Consider the following 23728-nt stretch of genomic DNA (forward strand, 5'->3'; position numbering starts at 1 on the left):
GGGCCTCCAGGGGTGGCAACTAATTGCACTAACCACTGCACCACAGAGCCAGATGAACAGGGCAGCAGAGGACTGGGTGAGCCATTCTCCCAGCTGTCTTAATTTACTGGGAGGACTGTATGTCATTGGTTTAAAAAGAACATCGTTGATCCCTGCTGTGTAGTTTGTCTACCTACTAGGTGCTATTCTTATTTTCACAACAATTTTTCAACTACTGTCCTCATTCCTACATTTCCATTCATTCTTCCTTCCTTCTCATTACCCTTTGCTTGGACTTGTCCTTTCACTGGTTACCCATCTTGCCATTATCTCCCATATCTTCTTGCAGAGCTAATGCCCGCTATGACAGCCATGATAGCAAACTTAAACATTCACTGTACACTCGTCTAACTAATAACAACCACCTTTTGGCAAAAATTCTCTACCCTGCTGGGGATCGAACCTCAAGATCCTTGGTTTCCACACCATTATCTTAACCACTTTCCCACAATGCCACATTAGAAAATGACAAATGGACCACAGCTTATAAAGTATTCTATCTAACAACACCAACAAATACATAGTCTCTACAAATTCAGAGTTCCGAAAGTACACAACGGGCTTGCTTGGGAAAAACAAGAGCCCCTAGCACCAAATCAATTCAGGAAATGCTATCATTTACAGAATATACAATTTGGTTGTAGATAAATGGTATTTCAGAAAGGTAAAGTTCCTATACCAGTCACTTGGTCTTGATCTTTAGTAGTAAACCATTATGAAAGGTCCATAAGGTGAAGAATAGAACCTTGTATCCCAGTCTATCATTCTTTCTTTCTCTTACTATCCAGGATTGGTTTTTCCCTCAGCTCAGTGAGGGATCCCACCTCTACCACCTCAGGGGCAGTGTCCTGGAGTGTGAGACATTTGGTCGGGGATAAAACTAGGGAGGAGGACCAGAACCTCACCCAGGCAACCTCACCTGCTATGTTGAACAGGTGCCTTGTGGAATATGAGAAAATTAGAAGGGATTGGCAAGGAAACAGGAAAGAAGTGACCATGGCCTTAACACTTTCGCTACGAGCTGCCTGGGCAGCTTACCACTGCTGGGGCCCAGCCATTTTAAAAAGCTGCCTACTTGACTACTGAGTTCTACATTAGTGCATATTAAAGAAATCATCACTGGAAAAAAAAAAAATACAAAAGACATAACATCATTATCCTCACTGTTTTTATTTACACCCGTACATACGTCAAATATTGGAGCCGATGGACGACAGAAAGGAAACTTGGTAATTGTTCCTGTCCAGATTACTATTCAGCCTTCCAGCACTTTAACTGCACACATAACCACACTCACTTTCACTTTCACTATCTGAAGATATTAGATCATCATCTATCTTTATTTTTCAAAATATCACTTATTTCTTCTTTTGGAATCACTTTTATTACTACAAAATTTACTTGTTTGAAGCTTTGTCTACTATACAACCACCATCACTTGCAATTTCAATAACTCTGAGAAGTGCTAAAATTGGCTTGTAAACAGCGAGTAAAAGAAGACAAAGTGAGGTCTGTACAGCGTCAGGAAAAGAGGACACTTGAGTCACCTACCGGAAGAAAAAGAAACTTCGAGGTAGAACTGTTCTGATCTGTGAAAATACAAGCATATCAGAGCTGCTACCCTCTCCTCTATGAGCCACAGAAGGCGGCGTGCTTAAACAACCATACTCCTCTACGGAACGAAGGTGTTAATGTAGGTACCATTTTAGCATTTATCCGGAAAAGAAGTGGAAAACCACAGAAAACCACTTCCAGGATGGCTGAGGTGGGAATCAAACCCTGCTCTACTCAGTTGATATCCCAAGGCAGAGTGGACTCTGTTCCAGCCCTCGTACGATTTTTCGAATTTCATGGCAGAGCCAGGAATCAAACCCAGGCCTCCAGGGGTGGTAGCTAATCACACTATCTTTCTATATATGATATAAATAAAGTTAGTACATTCATTTTTATAGATTTCAGTATTTAATGAAACAACATAAACACTGGAATAAAATAAATCTCGAAGTAAACTGAAATGTACTTTACGCATGTCAAAAAGAAGAAGAGGTGTTTGATTGGAAAAAGATGGACATAAGTCTTCACTGACTTGAGTGTGGATGACAAACTGCAGGAATTTGTCACCAAAGGAAGAAAGGAGATAAGTCACATAAAACTGCAAACTTCCCTTGACTTGTAGTGAGAAAATCATCCTGTATGATAACATTTGAAGGAAGTAGATATCGTATAGCTAACAGCTGAGACACTTCCAATCAAGTCAACTCCCATCGGCACATACTCAATATTCTGAAGGGCAAGAGAAAATAAAAATTTGAACTGCCTGTCCTAGAAGGAGAAAAGAAATGCCGATTACCACTTCTTGAAACTTCAACAATGCCATCAATTCAAATGTAAACAATGTAAACAATCCTCCTATTCAATACTTCGTAATATATTACATCTATAACAGATGTAATAGATATAATTGAAAACCATCAATACAGAATGAAATTCATACTGTGCAACTTAAACAATGGATAAAAGTGTATAATAATTGCATGCCTGTATTTTAGAGAGATTTTCAACCCGTCAAATAGTGGTAAATAACTTAAATGTAAGTGTAAGAAATTATGTGCCTTGAAAGAATTCTCTCTCTTCTTATATCTACTACATATTATGTACATCCTAGAGTAAAATTATGTTAATATATAGATATCATCTTAAACACCTTATAATCACATAAACACTAACATGTTCCTGTAATTCAACAGAATCCTTCCTGTGTGATGCACTGTTTAGTTGTAATAGGAGTTAAATCATGGTTGAGAAATGATATTATGGATGCAGAAATTTTCTTATGGAACTGAAGTGTTTATCGTAGAGACAGGATAGGAATATAAGAGGGGGAAAGAAGAATTTGTATGCTACGAAAATGTTAAGGATGAGAAACATGAAATTCTAGGTGTAAGGCTCATCTCTGAAGATAATAGGCAATTTCATGTTTTTGGGGTGTACACATCTGGAATTGGTGGCATTGATGCTGATGCAGAGTTATTTGATAAGATAATCAGCTATGTGGGATGTTATATGGATTGATAAAAGAGAAAAGAAAATATTTAGACAAAACAAGTGAAGAAAGAGAGTGGAAATACACTCATGCTCATAAATGAAAGGTAATGCTGATACATGGTGAAGTGGGAGGTTTGCGGTTTTAAATCACCTCGGGGTATGACCATGTGGTGCATTCGACCTGCGGTCGTCGCACGGTGGCGTTAGCAACAGTCCAAATACGCAGAGGTGTGTTGGTGCATGTCAGAGAACGGTGCAGCGAGTAAATGTGCGGATGTTTTCAGATGTGCTAATGGTGACAGTGTGGTGTAAATGGCTCAACGAACACATATTGATGGCGTTATGAGGGGTAGAATAATAGAGCGACTGGAGGCTGGTCAAACACAGCAGGTCGTAGCACGGGCCCTCCATGTTCCACGAAGTGTGATCTCAAGATTATGGCAACGATTCCAGCAGACAGGAAACGTGTCCAGGCACTACAGTACGGGACGTCCGCAGTGTACAACACTACAAGAAGACAGATATCTCACCATCAGTGCCCGCAGACGGCCACGGAGTACTGTAGGTAGCCTTGCTCGGGACCTTGCCACAGCCACTGGAACACTTGTCTCCAGACACACAGTCTACAGACGACTGAACAGGCATGGTTTATTCGCCCGGAGACCTGAAAGGTGCATTCCACTGACCCCTGTTCACAGGAGAGCCCGTAAAGCCTGGTGTCAAGAACACAGTACATGGTCATTGGAACAGTGGTCCCAGGTTATGTCCACGGACGAGTCCAGGTATAGTCTGAACAGTGATTCTCGCCAGGTTCTCATCTTTACAAGTAATGAAAATCATTGTATTTTCCGTATTGAAAGAATCTCAATAATAATATAAGAGAATTTATTGGACTCCAACCTATTCAATACATTACAGGATGTTAACATTTTTAGTTAAACATCGTTAAAATGGAGACATGTTTCGCCCTCCATGTGGGGCATCATCAGTCATATCAAAGCACCTCAAAATTAAACCAGACGTCTGGTTGGAAATTATGAACATAATATGTAAGAAAGAATACATTAAAAAACACGTACAAAGTCCTATCCTAAACGAAATAACAATAGACTAGTTACACATAGTAAAATACGCTAGTGGTTTCTTAATATTAAAATGAGGCCATCATATGCACAGTATAAAAATGAAAGTAATCAAACTCTATATGATATTGAGTTCGATGGTAGTTCTACGTAGTATATACAAATGTTGGCAAAATAAAACACAATTTATAATTACTGTACACTTATTTATAATTGTTAAAATTGATGAGATAAAACATTCCAATTTGTCTATTTGTAATTTGGCTCCATCCAAAATAATTCGCCCTAGGATTCATGAGGTAGTCAACTCCGTTGGTCACTCTCTATTTGAATGGAGTGCACAGTGCAAGTGAACAGCTTTTGTTGATTATAAAATGAGGCTGTGCTAAGACAGAGTTAAAACAACACCGGCTTCAAATGAAGATAGTTAAAAACATCATTAGGTTCTTCCTAGTTGACTAAAGGTTTGCGTATATTTTGTTGTTGAAGTGTGGGAAAGTCAGTTGTTGGTTGAATGGGCAACGGTCGAAAATGTTGTGCAGTGCAATCGGTGTTTGAGCTGTCCTACATGTGAGGGAAATCTGAAAATGGAGGATTTGTCTAAATTAGTTAAGTGAAATGACGGAAAAAGAAAAAAAGAAAAAAAAAAAGGGAAATCATTGAGAAATGAAAGATGTGAAAGTTAAAACTTACCTTGAAAGCTGTTGAGCTGTTACCTAATTGTTAGGAGGTTTGTGGAGCACTGGCTGTCGCTAATGTCCTGCTCCTCGTGTTGTACGTGTGACGTCTTAGAGGAGGGGAGTGGATTTGAGAAGGCGGGGCTGTGGGTATGTGATTGGCGCTTGGGGAGGAGTTGTGTGTATTGGAGGGAGAATAGGGGCGTGATGAGTTGAGCGGCTTAGTGGGGGTGCTTGGAGAGCTTGTTTTGAGGACGTTAACAAGTCTTTTGTCTTTCAGATTTAAACTATTGAGCGAAAATATTAATTGTTCGTAAAGAGGGCTTCGGTTGTCTATTGGATCATTTAAATTTTTATTCTTATTATATTTTTGGTCCAAAAAAATGTATAAATTTTCGAACTCGGTCATGAGCCTGCCTAAAGTCTAGTCTTTTTAAAATTTGGAGATCCTGTTTGATTGTGGTAAAGCTATGTCCGGTGTCTTTCATATGGATGCATTAATATGGATGAATATGGATGCATATGAAAGACACCGGAGATAGCTTTACCACAATCGAACAGGATCTCCAAATTTTAAAAAGACTAGATAAAGGCAGGCTCATGACCGAGTTCGAAAATTTATACATTTTTTTGGACCAAAAATATAATAAGAATAAAAATTTAAATGATCCAATAGACAACCGAAGCCCTCTTTACGAACAATTAATATTTTCGCTCAATAGTTTAAATCTGAAAGACAAAAGACTTGTTAACGTCTTCAAAACAAGCTCTCCAAGCACCCCAACTAAGCCGCTCAACTCATCATGCCCCTATTCTCCCTCCAATACACACAACTCCTCCCCAAGCGCCAATCACATACCCACAGCCCCGCCTTCTCAAATCCACTCCCCTCCTCTAAGACGTCACACGTACAACACGAGGAGCAGGACATTAGCGACAGCCAGTGCTCCACAAACCTCCTAACAATTAGGTAACAGCTCAACAGCTTTCAAGGTAAGTTTTAACTTTCACATCTTTCATTTCTCAATGATTTCCCTTTTTTTTTTTTCTTTTTTTCTTTTTCCGTCATTTCACTTAACTAATTTAGACAAATCCTCCATTTTCAGATTTCCCTCACATGTAGGACAGCTCAAACACCAATTGCACTGCACAACATTTTCGACCGTTGCCCATTCAACCAACAACTGACTTTCCCACACTTCAACAACAAAATATACGCAAACCTTTAGTCAACTAGGAAGAACCTAATGATGTTTTTAACTATCTTCATTTGAAGCCGGTGTTGTTTTAACTCTGTCTTAGCACAGCCTCATTTTATAATCAACAAAAGCTGTTCACTTGCACTGTGCACTCCATTCAAATAGAGAGTGACCAACGGAGTTGACTACCTCATGAATCCTAGGGCGAATTATTTTGGTTGGAGCCAAATTACAAATAGACAAATTGGAATGTTTTATCTCATCAATTTTAACAATTATAAATAAGTGTACAGTAATTATAAATTGTGTTTTATTTTGCCAACATTTGTATATACTACGTAGAACTACCATCGAACTCAATATCATATAGAGTTTGATTACTTTCATTTTTATACTGTGCATATGATGGCCTCATTTTAATATTAAGAAACCACTAGCGTATTTTACTATGTGTAACTAGTCTATTGTTATTTCGTTTAGGATAGGACTTTGTACGTGTTTTTTAATGTATTCTTTCTTACATATTATGTTCATAATTTCCAACCAGACGTCTGGTTTAATTTTGAGGTGCTTTGATATGACTGATGATGCCCCACATGGAGGGCGAAACATGTCTCCATTTTAACGATGTTTAACTAAAAATGTTAACATCCTGTAATGTATTGAATAGGTTGGAGTCCAATAAATTCTCTTATATTATTATTGGGTTCTCATCTGGCATGAACCAGGAACCAGATACCAACCCCGTAATGTCCTTGAAAGGGACCTGTATGGAGGTAGTGATTTGATGGTGTGGGGTGGGATTATGATTGGTACATGTACACCCCTGCATGTCTTTGACAGAGGAACTGTAACAGGTCAGGTGTATCAGGACCTAATTTTGCACCACTATGTCCGCCTTTTCAGGGGTGCAGTGGGTCCCACCTTCCTCCTGGTGGATGATAACGCACACCCCCACTGAGCTGCCATCGTGGAGGAGTACCGTGAAACAGAAGATATCCGGCGAATGGTGTGGTCTGCCTGTCTCCGGACCTAAACCCCATCGAGCACATCTGGGATGCTCTCGGTCGACGTATCGCTGCACGTCTTCAAACCCCTAGGACACTTCAGAAGCTTCGACAGGCACTGGTGCAAGAATGGGAGGCTATACCCCAGCAGCTGCTCAACCACCTGATCCAGAGTATGCCAACCCGTTGTGCGGCCTGTGTACATGTACATGGTGATCATATCCCATATTGGTTGGGGTACATGTGCAGGAAACAGTGGTGTTTTGTAGCACGTGTTTTGGGATGGTTTTCTCTACTTTTCACCAATACCGTGGACTTACAGATATGTTTCATTTGTGTTCACTATGTGCCTATGTTATTAGCGCCAGTTTTGTGTAGTGCTTCGTTGTGTGGCACCACAATATGCAATTATCCTTAATTTATGAGCATGAGTGTATAATAATAGACCCAGAGGAGATCAAGAATAAGTGAAAAGATAATTTTGATGAACTCCTGAATGTGAGAAATGATACACAAGAGAGTGGAATGGTAAATGGGGATGATCCAGAAATGGAGAGTAATATTGCAATGGCAGAGGTGGAATTAATTAATTTATTTATTTATTTATTTATTTATTTATTTATTTATTTATTTATTTATTTATTTATTTATTTATTTATTTATTTATTTATTTATTTATTTTCCACAAATTGTAGGTACAATTCAGGGATGGTGAATGGAGAAAGGGCATAGCCCCATATACATGAATGTGCCTCCGTCCCCATTTAAAATTATAATATTAAAATATACAGTTATATTCTAAATAGTATGCTTATACATAGTTACCTTATTTACATAAACATATATTTATATAATATTCACAAGACCTGTTCAACATTCAAGTAATTCGACACATGCACACACGCACGCACACACACACGCTCACACACACACATACACACACACACACACGCACTAGAATCACTACATATACTTCAGCTAGGCCGGCTCACTCATACCCACATACAGTCTCACTCACTCGGGATCCCATAAAATTTCATCCGTCCTCCCACGCATACTGAACATTTAAATTAAACAAATTTAAACAGAAAAAGCAGCAGGCATGGATGAAATATGGGTGGCAATGATAAAGGCAGAAGGACCTATTGGTCTACATTGGTTATAGAGACTACTAAGGTGCATATGGAGGAAAATGCAAGTACCTGATGATTGGTGTTAAGGTGTGAAAATACCGATATATAAGAAAGGTGACAGGCAAGCATGTAACGATTATTGAGGAATTACACTGTTGTCAGAAGTAGTCAAAATATTGGAGGATGAGAAGAAGAGTGGAAAGAAATTTAGAAAAAGAGCAGTATGGATTTTGACCGGGCAAATTAATGATGGACCCTATATTTATAGAAGTTACAACATTAATTAAACCACCTTTCCAATACATAACAATCCTTATATTTAGGGTATAACCATTATACAGATGTTAGAACTAGGACATGTTTCACTTATACTTAGTAAGCATCATCAGCTAGAAAAGGACTTAAACCAAAGATAGGTCAGGGCCCTGTACCTGGTTCATATAATATAAAATGTTCCATAAGGTCTAATATTACATTGATAAAAACTAATTTTAACAGTTTAAAACTGGTCAATAAGAGTATATTGTGTCTGTTAAAAACAAGTGGTACCTATAAAATTGCTGAAATACATATGAGGTGAGTGAAATGGAAGCGTTGCAGTGAATTACTATGAGTGATCATTCGTATAATGTTCGAGATCATAACAATCTTCACACGGTGGCATTTGAATGCATATAATTAGGAACAGGTTTTTTTTTTCAGTAAGAGTGGGCTAGTATGGATTTATGAGTTATGATCACATTTCACAGATTAAAACGTAGTCAGGTACGTGGAAATCACATAATGGGTTGGTTGAAAAACGAATGTTGTGAAGATAGATAAAAATGTCGCCTGAGTCGGCGTGAGCACTAGGGACTTCCTCATGCTGTCCTCAACCATTATCATCGTGTGTTGGCAATCTGTTGTCATGAGCTCCAAGTGGGGAATTCATCTAATCTTTTAATGTGAAATAAGCAGAATCAAATCAGGTTGAACCCTCTTATGTTGGCTGCGAGGTGACTTAGTCACCTTAGTCTGCTTAGGGTCCAGCAATTGGTGATAAACAATGGTAGATGGACATGAGTCTGGACAGTGACAAAACTTCAGGCATTGGAAGAGAGTCTTGAGCGGGAAGAATTGATAGCGACGAGATCGGAGGAAAGGCAGGTAAGAGAAAACAGTGCTGGAGTGGACGTGCATAGTGAAAAGGAAAGGGCAGTGGATACCAGGGTGAGAATAGAAATGTGGAGGGAAGCAGCCAGGGAAGTAAGAAAAGGGATGGGTTTGGAGGTCAGTGCAATAAAGAAGAAGCAAGAGGTGGTGGCAGAAATGGCAAGTGGACACATACATAGTGAAAATGAAGGTCTCAGAGAGGAAGCTAAAAGAAGAGAAACCATGAACAAAGGGAAAGCATGAGTCTAAAGGAGTTGTGGGGAAAGAAAGCTAAAAGTGATGAGGGCATAGTAACAAGAAGTAAAAAGTTAAGTACCTCATAATGCTAGTAAGGAAGTTAGGGATGGTGTGCAAATATAATTAGATTAGAAGATATAGTGTAAGAGTGATAGTGCTTATAATTGTCTGTAAGTTGGAGATAATGGAGTATGGCTAGTAAAGTATAATTAGTTTGGCAGGTATAGTATGAAGTTAATATGAGACTGAAAGGGAGGTAGTGGAGTATGGCTGGTAAATATTGGAATGGTAAGACGTGGTGGTACAATTTAACGTGGAGTTTGGCTTGGAAATATTTCAATGGTAAGACATGAAAGTTTAAATGAGATTGGAGTGGTGGTTGCTAAGAGTGATTATGATTAAGAGATTGATTTGGATGTATGTAAAGAATGATGGTAATTAATGAAAGGCGATAAGGTTTAAGTTGGAAGGTTAGTGGAGTATGGCTGGTAAATATCTGACTGGTAAGATGTGGTTGTACAATTTAAATGGGGAGTATGGTTGAATTGTAAGTTAATATGGCTTGAAAAATAGTGAATGGTAAGATGCAGAACTTAGATAATAATGAGCGGTGACATGAAAGTAGAACAAGTATAAAGTTAAAAGGTAAGAAGTATGAGATACATAACTCAGCAGGTGACACAATGTTATGACTGGATCAGCAAGATTTAAAAGGTCGAGAGAGTGCATGGTATGAAGTGTGGAATGTGTAAAGGGTTACTAGTCCAGTCAGGTGAGGAAGGAAGGTCATTATCCTTCCTGTGCCGTATTATCATATTATGTTAATACATTTTATCCTATCTTGTTAGTTTATTTGCCCATGCTGATTATTTTAATTTAATGCCAATTTTATTAGTGCCTGGCTCCATCTGGAAGTACTAGTATTATTATTATTATGATTATCGTTTATTATCTATGTTGACCGTATTGCCATGGCTATTGGATCTCTGAAAAGGCATTGACCGTGGGCCATTTGACAGTGTTTACCAATTATTTTATGCTAATTTATTTTGTTTTGTTTTGTTTGTTTGTTCAGTAAGTGGTATTTAATTGTGTATTTAGGTAGAGTTTGAGTTGAAAGAGCTTGTTTAGGTTTGGATACTGTATTTTTCTCCATTAACAGATCAATTAGGTCATGTACTGTATGATCTGGAGGAAATAAATATACTTAAATAAATATTTTCAATATTCTCCTTTTCTCTGGTTGCATAGGAATCAGTGTATAAACTTTTTCCTTAAAACTCTTGTATTTAATTTGCTATCTCAGAGTAAGTACACGTATTTCATTGCTTGTGTCAGATGAGTGTCCTGTTTGAGGTGCACTATAATGAATATGTCCCTTTCCTCAACATTTCTTTGTGGTGCAGCTTACCACAAGATATCTTCTATTCAATTTGTTTCTCTCCTATTTAGACATATCTAGTACTTCATTACTTGCCCAAGATAATGATAAAGAGTAGAGGTGTCAAGTATATTTTGTTCATAGAACCGTCTAGTAGCAATAAACCATTTGGTATTTACACCCTCCACTTGCACGGAACACTGGGGTTGTTTTACGGCCTCTCCTCTTTCTTACAAGTGGTTCAGAAGCATGACCATTTCTGAGGTACTCCCAGATCTTCAGGCATGATTGTAATATCATTGTTGGTAGTAACAAAGACAAAATTCCAGCATATTCTATTCCAGGATACACTAAGCACCTTTGTGTTTCTCTTCATTATGTTATAAATAATTTGTACATATTAGTAGTGAAATATATCCTAAAGCCAGTCCCAAGCCTGGGTAAAGGAGGAGGGTTTGTGATAAGAAGGGCATCTGGCCATAAAAATCTTGTCAAATCCTATAAAAAATAAGCCAAGTACATGAAGGGAATACAAAAAAGGCCAGGGTGTCCCCTGAAAGCTACACACAGTCCTGTCGCCCAGAGGCTGAGAATGAGCAAGGGCTATCATATCAAGAGTGAGTACAATTAAAGAAGTTAGCTCATGGACTAAGACTTGGTACACTGAAAGTACAGATGCTGACAGGAAAGGTAGAGGGTATTATGGACATAATGAAAAGAAGAAAACGGGTCTTCCTGAGGATTCCAGGAACAAAATTGAAAGTTGAAGGCAGAAAGGAACTGAGAAAAGGCTATTAGCCATATTGGATTGCTAACGAAAGTAAGGTGAAACTGAGTAGCTGTAGTGGTAAGAAATTAAAAAGAGGACGTGAAGAGGATTAATGAGAGAATAATTAAGGCAAATGAGCAGCATGCGGCCAAGGAGAAGATCACGAGAGTGAAAGACTGTGTGAAAAGACAGGTGAAGACTGGAACAAATTGTCGATGAATCTGGTGGAATGATAGAAAACAACGGAGAGGCTTGTATTCCAAACAGATCCAAACAGTGGCAGGAAACTGTGCTAGATGACAGAAGTGAGGATCTGCAAATACTGAATTCATTTAGTACAAGTGATATCTTATAACATGTATTCATTACATACCATGATCTTTCTGGTGACGGTTTGCTGAGAGAACTCTGCTCCTGTGTACAGTATGCCATAGACCACGGAGTTGCAGATCAGGGGGTGGCGGGAGAACATAGTTTTCACCGCGGAAAACATCGCCCTCCCCCGCGCAGCCCGCGCCAGTGCCTAAAAGATAAAACAAAAATAAAATGCTATGAAAGAATGAATTAATGGATTGTCATATCTGAATTTGTGACTATGGCAGAGATCTAGAAATATAGACAGATGGTGTCAGTAGTATCCTCTTTGTACATATAATTTCATAGAAATCATCCACAGAATAATGCTGTGAATGCTTCATGTTAAATGAATTTAATTTGTCAGATTATATTCCTGCTGGTGTGAGGGGCTTAACATATGGTAAATGACCCCTGTACTTTATACTGTATGTGAGTGAAGTCTGTTATGATCTGTTTGACTGTGGTGGTATGGATGAAAGGATGTGGTTGTGTTCAGGTAAGAAACCATAGGAAACCAAATCTGGACTGGCTAAGAATGGTATTTCAACCCTGTTCTCTTCCCATATTTTACCTTGTCTCCTCTTTTGGTTGCTCCCCCTTCCTACACTGACCTGTAAATGAAATGCCATGTGGCCTCCGGAGGGGCCTGGTGCAGGTCTTTGATTTGACTTGCGCGTTGTGATGAGGATGAAATGCGTGGTTTCCCATTTTCACACCAGGCAAATGCTGGGGCTGTACCTTAATTAAGGCCACGGCCGCTTCCTTCCAACTCCTAGGCCTTTCCCATCCCATCGTCGCCATAAGACCTATCTGTGTCGGTGCGACGTAAAGCCCCTAGCAAAAAAAAAAAGAGGATGAAGTGATGATGAAGGTGGCACCCAGTCCCCGTGCCAGGGGAATTAACCAATTATGGTTAAAATTCCCGACCCTGCCGGGAATCAAACCCAGGACCCCTGTGACCAAAGGCCAGTATGCTAACCACTTAGCCAAGTAGCTGGACTCTGACCTGTCATCTGATTTGACACTTGTTTGTTCCTTTCCAATACTTACGCTTTCAGTGGGATCCTTTTGTGTTTGTCTTGTGTTCCTAATTTTTTACCACCCTTATTTATTTTTATCTTATGTTTCTTCCCTTTTCTTGTATTTATCTGTCCTTCTTATCCTGCACTTCCTGCATCAAGACTGAAGATCTGTCAAGATGCCCCTCAGTGAGTATTGATTCCCACCCTCCTCATGAAGCCGGGAAGCAGAAAAAAGCTTATTGGGAACTGAGATGAGATGAATGTAAAACAGGGGTTTCCAAATTTTAAACATGATTGTGTCCACACTTTAATAATACGCCAATTTTCATAAAATTCTTCAAATAGAACAGCAGTACCAGTATGAAATAATATGCACAGTTCAATTGAAATAAGGTTTAATTATTTTAATTGTTTAAAAAACTATTTTACAATTGCATAAAAGAGTGAAATTAAAAATAAACAAAAGCTTTTTACTCCCAGAACAATTGAATTTTGAAGAGCATAAAGAAAAACAAACTAAAGAAACCCTGAAAGTAATAATGTAGTCAAAACAAAAATTTAAAATAAGCATTTAGTGGGAGTACTGAAGTCGATCAGCTGCCTCTACCAATTAACAAATGTCCACTTCCAGCTCTGTTGCTAATGTCATAAGATACAAAAAGGAAGAATTTGCAAGTTGACTTCTGTACTGATTTTTAATGAATTTAATAGACAAGAAAACACTTTCACATATGTAAATGCTCCCAAACACTGAAGTCATTTTTAGTCCAAATTGTCTTAAGTTTGGGCATTTTTTCACCAGATAGGATTAAAAAAAAATGTGATCCTGTTTTTTTTTTCTGGTCCAAATCCAAAGAGCTTCCTTGTGGAGCAGACATCGATATTCAGCTGCAAGAGCCTAAAATTCCAGCAATGTACTTCCAGGAGTATTTCCCTGAAAATTTATTGGAGGGTGCAGAACAGTGTATCAACCCAACTCCAACAAGAGAAGAACTGAAACTGCCACCTACACCTATGGAAAAGAAAGTATTTTTTTGTATTCATTGTATGCTTGTATGTATGTATCTCCAACCCTTATTCCATTTCTCTACAGGGGTGGGTATGAAGTGAGGTGAATCTGAGAATGGGTGCCCAGTTGTACTTCCTCTTAAAATGAATCTTCATAGCGAGATTTTATGACTCTATGCCCTGCTGACATCAACCTCATCAGAAGAGTTAATGAGATGAAATGAATGACATGATATACGACAGTAGGAAGGGAGAGGGTGAAACCCAGTGCTGACACATAGTCTACTCCTGTCAAATAGCACCAAGGGGACTGCTCAAGGCTTAACATCCTCATCCAACAGAGGAATCACTATCAACAATGTCATACGTCCTCACTACGTATGAACACCGCAAAGAGGTTTTGAATTGAATCTAGACTTTTGGCACTTAATCTAGTGATTGGAAATTGTATAATACGACCTCTCCTACATTACTGGTCAACATTCTGATGGTGAAATTGTTTTGACCAACGGGACTCGAACTGGCTAACCACAGTGTCGGACCATGTAGACATGATGCCTTAACGACCATGGCTTCCAGGTGCGCTCTTCATTGTAGGCTTGGTTGCATAAAATTTCCATGGCTGAGGTTGGCATGGAGTTCAAGATTTGGAATGGATCCCACAGCCATTTGTATTATGGTTAAGACCTAACACTGACATTTGTGAGGGCCCATTTGCCCCCAGAATTTGGAATTTAAATTTTTTAAATCAATCAAATGTATTCTATTCTCTTTAGATCAAGTGAATACATAAAAACAGGAAGTAATATTAAAGAATGAAGTAGTTCTCACCCAGTTCTCTAGGGGTATTAAAATTAATACATTTTTTTGAATGGGCAATTAAATATTTTTATAAATTTTCTTTAGATTTCTTAAAATATGTATTTTTTCAAAACACTTTCACCCCTGATGTAGGAGGACTAGGATTGATGAGGAGTGAGCCTATTTGAGGATGGCAGTGTTTGAAGATGTGGAGATTGTCCTTGTCCTTTTGTGTTTTCATTTTGTTCTTGTCTCATCTTCCTCTTGCTCTCTCTTCCCGCACTGACCTACCTACCATTATATTTGTCCTATCACCATATTTACTCGCATATTAGACCCCCTTTTTTCCACTTTTACAGCCCAAAAATGTAAGGAGGGGGACAATATGTGATAACCTCAAATTTTGTGCAGTGAACACATGGCTTCTAGGCTATAAAGAGCTATAAATTATACATATAAACATTCTACATTATTCTTTAACAAACTTATGAATGTATTTGAGTTACACTGTCTATTTTCATTGGAAGGCAGTGTTTCTAAAATGTAAGAAGACAATAGATGGTGAACACGACTTTTAGGCCTACATATAAAGTAAATATAGTCAGTTTTAGTTACTCATATCATGTCATTCATTTCATCTCATTAATTCCTTTGAATACGTTAATGCCAGGAAAGGCATACAGTCGTAAAAACTCGCTACGAAGATTCGTCTCACTTCATACTCGACCCCGTAGAGAAAAGGGATAAGGGTATCATCGTATCATATTATGCAAAATTGATACAAAAGAACTTTATGGCCAGTCATTGTCTCTGTCAATTGAGCAGTAGGCCTACCACACAGTAAACTTGAGAAAACCTAACCACTGCTTTAATTTGAATTATCGTCTTATACTGCCAACTTCCCTTCTTTTTTTTCTTTTCCTAGTGGCTTTACATCGCACTGACACAGATAGGCCTTATGGCAACGATGGGATAGGAAAGGCCTAGGAGTTGGAAGGAAGCGGCCATGGCCTTAATTAAGGTACAACCCCAACATTTGCCTGGTGTGAAAATGGGAAACAGCGGAAAACCATCTTCAGGGCTGCTGACAGTGGTATTCGAGCTCACTATCTCCCGGATGCAAGCTCACAGCTGGGCGCCTCTAATCGCATGGCCAACTCGCCCGGTACTTCCCTTCTACCGGCATGTCATCATTCCAAATGACGTCATCTTCACTGCCATCTCATCAGCCATGCATCCAGAGCATTCGAGGTCCCGTCTTTTTTTAAACTTTTAAAAATACTTTTGTTCCCAACTATAGAGTCCAAACAATGAGAATCCATTCTGAAATGGTTTCTAGGGATGGTCTCTGATATTCCCAATTGGTGTATGTGTAGCAGAAGCCACTCCTTCTGAATAAAGCCATGTTTTGGTAGAAAACGTGCCCAACAACCAGCTGATAACTAGCTTATGTTATGAGTTGTTCTTTCGAATGGTAATACATAGTGACTGGAAGCGTTCTGTGGGAAACTGTTGCTGTTGAAAGCCAAACCCCTATTTTTTAAGTGTATTTCATGCTTGTTCTCCACATTTATCACATCAAGATTTACCCAATCAACTGTAAATGAGATAAGAGAGATCGCACTGTTTAGGTTAGGTATGCTATCAAGTGCCCGCATAGTACCAGAAATTCCACGATGGGAAGATTAAAAATAAATAACAGGAAAGTTTGCCGCATTTATGGATATCTACACGTGTAGTGGTAATGCGTTTAATTTCATACGAATGTTGTCTCCATTTTATTATTAACGCATAGTATGTTTTGTTTGGTATCTCCGAAAATTGTTAAGTGGGGACATAAAATTATTATTATTTGTGACGTATATTGGTGAGTAAAACAATCATTATGATTGGATTGTTTTTATCACGTTTTGAACCTACTTCTGTGCAAAAAAAACCTATATTGGCCCAAATTACGAGATATTCAACGATCACTTTGTTAATGATCTTGTCTGCTATATTAATAGCAACAGCCACTACTACTAAAATGTTTTCATTCCTCTCCTGAATGGGAAGGCGGGTCTCTTAGACGGTGATGCCATCTATCAGGCCGGGAGATGTGTGACGGTGAAGGAGATGCTCGGAGAAGGTGAGGGGGTTGGTGGCCGTGGCCTATACTAGGAACTGTCCCGGCATTTGCCTTAGTGCAGGAGAATGGGAAACCACAGAAAACCATTCTCAGGACAGCCGACGGTTGGGGCCAGCCATGAGGTCCAGCCCTGTCCCATTTCCCGAATGCAGAGGCGTAGAGCCACGGTAGAGCCGTGGCCACCTCTCTTCTGCTCGGATGGTTAGTCAGAGTGCAGAGCTGATGGACCACAGACCAGCCGTGGCCACTTACGGGCCGAGACCCACTCTTCATCTACCGACGAGCAACAACCGTGAATATTTCTTAACTAAAATTAACTTGTTTCCTTATCCTGAGGTGGTGCAGCTCTTTTTAGACAGCCCCCCAGTAGAAGGGAGTTGTATGTACTATTTTTACCGCATATCAACCTTTCTACCATTCATAAATCTTTGGCAATACGATACCAGGAATCGAACTCAGGTTCCCGAGAACGGCAGCTATTTGTGCTAACCCTTACAATGGCAGACATTCTTAACTACAAAACACAGACATATATACAGTACATGACTGATGCGTGCTTGCAATGCGCAGGTTGGACACGAAACTATTCACCTATTTGTGCGGCGTCATCAGAGCTGCAGTAAGCCTATGCTACGGAGGCGGACATTTCTTAACTACGAAACACAGATGTACCGCATGACTTCAACACGTGTTTTCATTGTGTGGGTCGTATGGACAAAACTGTTCACAAATTTGTGTGATGTCATCAGAGCTACAGTAAGGCTTGTATGCGCTTCAAAGCGGAATCATTGTTCTTCTTTGACGAATTATGTTAGGGGTCTTGTATACAGGATTTCTTTTTCTTTTCCATTTTCTTCGTTTCGAAAAGCCAAGGGGGTCTAACACTTTTTCCTGTTCTTATCCCTCTATATATAACTTGTTTTGATACTTGTTTGTGCCTTTCCAATACTGACGTATCATTTGGTTATTCTATAACATGTTCCTATTCTTCTTCCTATCATTCAATACTTGATTTAGTTAAGGCTGTGTGCAACTTGTACCACACCCTGAAATGCCTCTTAGATGCTTGGGAGAGATGGAAAACAAACTCAAGTGATCAGGGGTGAGATACCATCAACAACAAGGTACTATATTCATCTGTTATCTTTCCCTAGTCCAAGGGAAATCAGATATGAAAGAGAGAAACTTGGCACTAGTACCTCTGGCGGTAGTGATGGGAAGTGTTGCTTTAAGGGGGAAAATGGAATTATCAACACTGTTTACCATTAACTGTAGGAGCTAGGAAGAGATATGATCTATTGAATGAAGATAACAGCTAAAGAAAGAGGTTATGACAGTAGGAAAACGAAATGCTCTCTAGGAAGAGAACAAGAGTTATCCAAGGGAGGACAGATTGGAAAGTGAAAGAGGGAAGCTACTATAAGTAAGTGGAAGCAGTGCCAGACTCAATTGTGTCCTGGATTCATAGTCCTGAATTCATAATTCCACATAGTAATGTAATAGGACAATCTTCCTGGTTTTGACTGCTAACATTGATTCAGGAATTAAAGGCATCCTAGTCATTAGCCCTGAGTAATTAACGTGTATGAACCTGTCTGATAATGTGGTGACTGTATTGATGCTTGTATTAACAATCAACACTGAATATTGGAAAGAAACATACAAGTAGCATATGGGGGATACATAAAGCAGTATTTATTTTTATTAAGAGTTAAAATGTGAAACAATGAAAAACTATTTTGAAGATGGCCAAACTTTCAAAATCCAGGGATAATTCACCTGGACTTGAAAATATCCTGACATTGGATGGAGAGTGTTTTAAGGAATAATAAAACTAGGCAGCCATCTCCTCTTAACAAGGCCAGTGACCTAGATGTTAGATCCCTTCAAACAATAATCATCATTATCATAATCACTCTGCTAACTCTTATCATTGGTGGAAAAAGGAAAGGCCTGACATTTTAGAGAATGGAGGTATTGGCAAAAGGAAGGGAAGGGGCATGGAAAGGCAAACCAATATCATCAGAGTTGGCAGAAAACAAGAATTGACCAAAGAATATCAAACAGGAAAGTGAAGAATCTAGTGTAAGTGGAACAATGCCCATCTCCGTAGCGTAACGGTTAGTACTATTGGCTCCCATCCTCGGGGTCCGAGGTTCCATTCCAGGGACTGCTAGAAATTTAAGATTGGCAAGAGGGATGATATGTGGTTAAATAGGTACCTGTACATGGCTCTTTATATTCATACACCTAGTTTTCCTTCCTCCAATGGTATCCTTGATTTTCCTGAATGCAGTATCCACCTTTCCAAGGACCATACAACCTTCAACATCCTTGCACTTCTCCTTCAGCCATTCTTCTTTAGCTGTCCTGCACTTTCTATCCACTTCCTTCTTTAATAACCTGTATTCCTCTTTACCCTCTTCAGTTTTTGCATTCTTGTACTTTTGTCGTTCTCAATCAGGTCAAGTATCTCCTGAGCTATCCATTGATTCTTAGTTGATCTTTCCTTTCTTCCTATCATTTCTTCACCAGCCCAAGAGACCTCATTCTTCACGACTGTCCATTCTTCCGCTAGTGTGTTTCCTTCAGCCTTTTCATTTAGTCCTTGTGCAACATGTTCCTTGACACCCCTCACACTCTTTTCTTTCAACTTGTCTAGATTCCATAATTTCTTCTATTTCTTCAACTCAGGTGGCATTTCATGACCAACAAGTTGTGGTCAGAGTCCACATCTTCCCCTGGGAAAATTTTGCAATCCACACCTGCTTTCTGAATCTCTGCCTAATCATAATGAAGTCTATTTGATACCTTCCAGTGTCTCCAGGTCTCGTCCACTTATACAGCCATCTTTTGTGGTGTTTGAACGAAGTGTTAGCAAGGACTAAATGATGATCTGTGCAGAATTCAACCAGTTGATTTCCTCTTTCATTCCTTTGTCCCAATCCAAATTCTCCTACTGTATTACCTTCTCTTCCTTGGCCTACCACTGCATTCCAGTCTCACATTACAATTAGATTCTCGTCACCTTTTACATATTGTATTAAATCTTCTATATCTGCATATATTCTTTCGATTTCCTCATCATCTGCTGAACTAGTAGGCCTATTGTCGTGCACTATTGTGGTGGGCATTGGTTTATTGTCTATCTGGACAACAATAATCCTTTCACTATGCTGGTCATAGTAGCTTACCTGCTGTCCTATTTTCTTATTCATTATTAAACCAACTCCTGCATTTCCCCTGTTTGATTTTGTGTTCATAATTCTGTAGTCATCTGACTAAAAATCCAGCTCTTCCTGCCAACATACTTCATTTACACCAACTACATTTAACTTTAGTCTATCCATCTCTCTTTTCAGATTCTCTAACTTACCACAACGATTCAAACTTCTAACATTCCATGCTCCGACTCGTAGAATGTCAGTATCCATCTTCCTGATGATTGCACACTCTTGTGTAGTCCCCATCCAGAGATCTGAATGGGGGACTATTTTACCTCCACAATATTTTATCTGAGAGGAAGCCTTCATCAGTACCTCATTTATACAGAGAGAGCTTCATGTCTTCAGGAGATAGTTACGACTGTAGTTTTCCATTGGTTTCAGCTGTGAAGCAGTATAAACACAGCTAAGCCATGTTGAGTATTTTTGCAAGGCCATATCAGTCAGTCATTTAGACTGCTGCCCTTGTAAATTCCGAAAGGCTGCTAGGCCCTTTTGATGAACCATTCGTTAGTCTGGTATCTTGTTAGATACCCATCTGATATGGTTGCACCTGCAGCTCGGCTATCTGCTTCATTGTAACATGCAGGCCTCCCCACTGCGGCAAGGTCACATGGTTCTCAGGAGAGGCTGCCTAGACACAGACAAAGCTTCTGACTCTGTATGGTACCCAGGACTCCTCTACAAACTCACCATCCTTCTCTACCATCTCACTACCTACTCACTACCTACCTCACTCACCTACCATCCTTCGACTAAAGTTTAACTATTGCATAAAATAAATTTCATGGTTAAAAGCCCATACTGATCGTGACTGATAATATCTATGTATATAAAATAAGAGTTTTGTCTGTACATAGCTCAGAATTAAAAAAAGATGGTATTTGTGTATTAGTTGTGCCCACAGTAACAAGGAAATGCACTTTTTTAATTTTCCATAATGTCTGTCTGTCTGTCTGTCTGTCTGTCTGTCTGTCTGTCTGTCTGTCTGTCTGTCTGTCTGTCTGTCTGTCTGTCTGTCTGTCTGTACACGCATCACAAGAAAACGGCTGGAGAGTATTTAATGAAAATCGGTATACAAAGTCGGGTAATAAGTCGCTACAATCTAGGCCATAAATAATTTTATTCACGCTGCCTGAAATGGTAGTTTAGGGGAAGGCCTAAAATTTAATTCTCAAATATTTATATTATTAGTGGTCATATCTTAATGAAAATCGGTATGCAAAGTTGGGGAATATGTCGCTATAATCTAGGTCATAAATAATTTTACTCATGCTGAGTGAAATGTTAATTTAGGGGAAGGCCTAAAATGTAATTCTCAAATATTTGTTATTAATGGTCGTATCTCAACGAAAATTGGTAGGGGAAGTTGAGGAATAAGTTGCTACAATCTAGGCCATAAATGGTTGTATTCACGCTGAGAGAAATGGTAGTTTAGGGGAAGGCATACAATGGAATTCTCAAATATTTATGTTATTAGTGGCCCTATGTTAATGAAAATCGGTATGCAAAGTCGGGGAATAATTCACTATGATCTAAGCCACAAATAATTTTATTCACGCTGAATGAAATGGTAGTTTAGGGGTAGGCCTAAAATTTAATTCCCAAATAATTATGTTATTAGTGGTCGTATCGATAAATACTACATAACTAAAGTTATATAGTACTAGCTGATGTACCCGTGCTTTGCTATGGGATTCTCAGAAAGACTGATTTTGTGGTTTACCTAACTGAAGTCAACATAGGTCATTACAAAAACGTCAGTAGGAATGTAGCGATTAAAAGCAATGTTATCACATAAAATACTCGACCAAGTGAAAACTGCACATTTTGTCACTTTTAACGAACAGTACTATGGTACCAATATAATGGTCCATTATTGGACATTATAAATTTTCCAGCTAACTCATTCTTGGTTGCCTGCGTTTCGTCCTCGTGTGCTAAGTTAGGCTCGTCAGTTGGGACTTAGCACACCACCCAAGACGCAAGGCTAGTGCATACCATGGAGGCCACTGCATAGGCCACTTGAAGCCACCAGCAGTGCCAATGCACTATGAGAGCTATGTCTCATTTCCAAAAATAGATGCCTGTCTGGCCATCAATTGCTGTAGATGTTGATTCCCATAGGGAACCTAAAATATTTGTCCTGAATGAGTAAATTTATAATACCAATATAATGGTCCATTATTGGACATTATAAATTTTCCAGCTAACTCATTCTTGGTTGCCTGCGTTTCGCCCTCGTGTGCTAAGTTAGGCTCGTCAGTTGGGACTTAGCACACCACCCAAGACGCAAGGCTAGTGCATACCATGGAGGCCACTGCATAGGCCACTTGAAGCCACCAGCAGTGCCAATGCACTATGAGAGCTATGTCTCATTTCCAAAAATAGATGCCTGTCTGGCCATCAATTGCTGTAGATGTTGATTCCCATAGGGAACCTAAAATATTTGTCCTGAATGAGTAAATTTATAATACCAATATAATGGTCCATTATTGGACATTATACATTTTCCAGCTAACTCATTCTTGGTTGCCTGCGTTTCGCCCTCGTGTGCTAAGTTAGGCTCGTCAGTTGGGACTTAGCACACCACCCAAGACGCACGGCTAGTGCATACCGTGGAGGTCAACAACAACAACAAGAAGTTCTTTCATTCCCACCTCTTATTGAGGTGGGTGGGCCACAGCTAATCCAGTAGCTCTTAGGCCGTGTGAATTGAATTGTATAGCGAAAATGAACATCTTGCGGGTGGTATGTGTCGTACATACATAGAGGACGGAGAAGGAAAAGGGGTGGCGCAGAGGTAACCGAGACCACCCAAGGCGGACCACAGGGAGAGGCCACACCACACCCGCCCATATTAACCCCCGCTATCCCCCATTTATTGATCAAGACAGAAATACATATATACAGTTAAAACATATAATGCAACTTATAAAATGGATATATGCTTGAGTATAGTTCATTGCGCTGAAAATGACAGATATAAAGGCAGTAAAAAGAAGGAATGTGAACACACAGGATATAACTTTAAACACACATTGGAAACTGTGGGCCAAAAGAAAATGTTTTCGTGTCAAGGCCTTGTGCACTATGTAAACGGAACACCAATGGCCTGGTGGTGGTATAATTCATCAGGCAGACATATACGAACAAGGAAGAGATTTAACACAGTACTGTCAAAAATTAGAAGAGGTACAATTATAATACACTTAAGGAAAGTGAAAAGAAACGGCAGCATGTGATAGTTGAGGAATATCAACAAGCAATAGTAATGTTGAGATCAGTCCATGAGAAATTGACTAAGGAGTACAAGCAACAGTATGAAGAACAGAATGGCAAGAGATAGCACGTTAGTGCCATAAAACACTCAGTTAGGCAGCATGAGAGTAAGTACCACTGCAGTCAGGAACATTGTACACAAGTAATCATATAGAAATAGCATTTGTAATGGATAGCAGTGGTGA

General features: G+C 39.2%; 1 protein-coding gene across 6 annotated transcripts in view; it reads right to left on the minus strand.

The window, feature by feature from the left end:
- Positions 1–23728, minus strand: part of LOC136857073 (mpv17-like protein) — a 248902-nt gene that overhangs the window by 135186 nt on the left and 89988 nt on the right. For all 6 annotated transcript variants that reach the window (XM_067135453.2, XM_067135448.2, XM_067135452.2 and 3 more), the window contains one exon: positions 12095–12244. In XM_067135453.2, the coding sequence (XP_066991554.2) occupies positions 12095–12214 (120 nt within the window). In that variant the 5' untranslated portion in view covers positions 12215–12244. The remainder of the gene's footprint in view (positions 1–12094; positions 12245–23728) is intronic.

The sequence above is a fragment of the Anabrus simplex genome, chromosome 1 (genome assembly GCF_040414725.1).
Source record: "Anabrus simplex isolate iqAnaSimp1 chromosome 1, ASM4041472v1, whole genome shotgun sequence".
Taxonomy (NCBI): domain Eukaryota; kingdom Metazoa; phylum Arthropoda; class Insecta; order Orthoptera; family Tettigoniidae; genus Anabrus; species Anabrus simplex.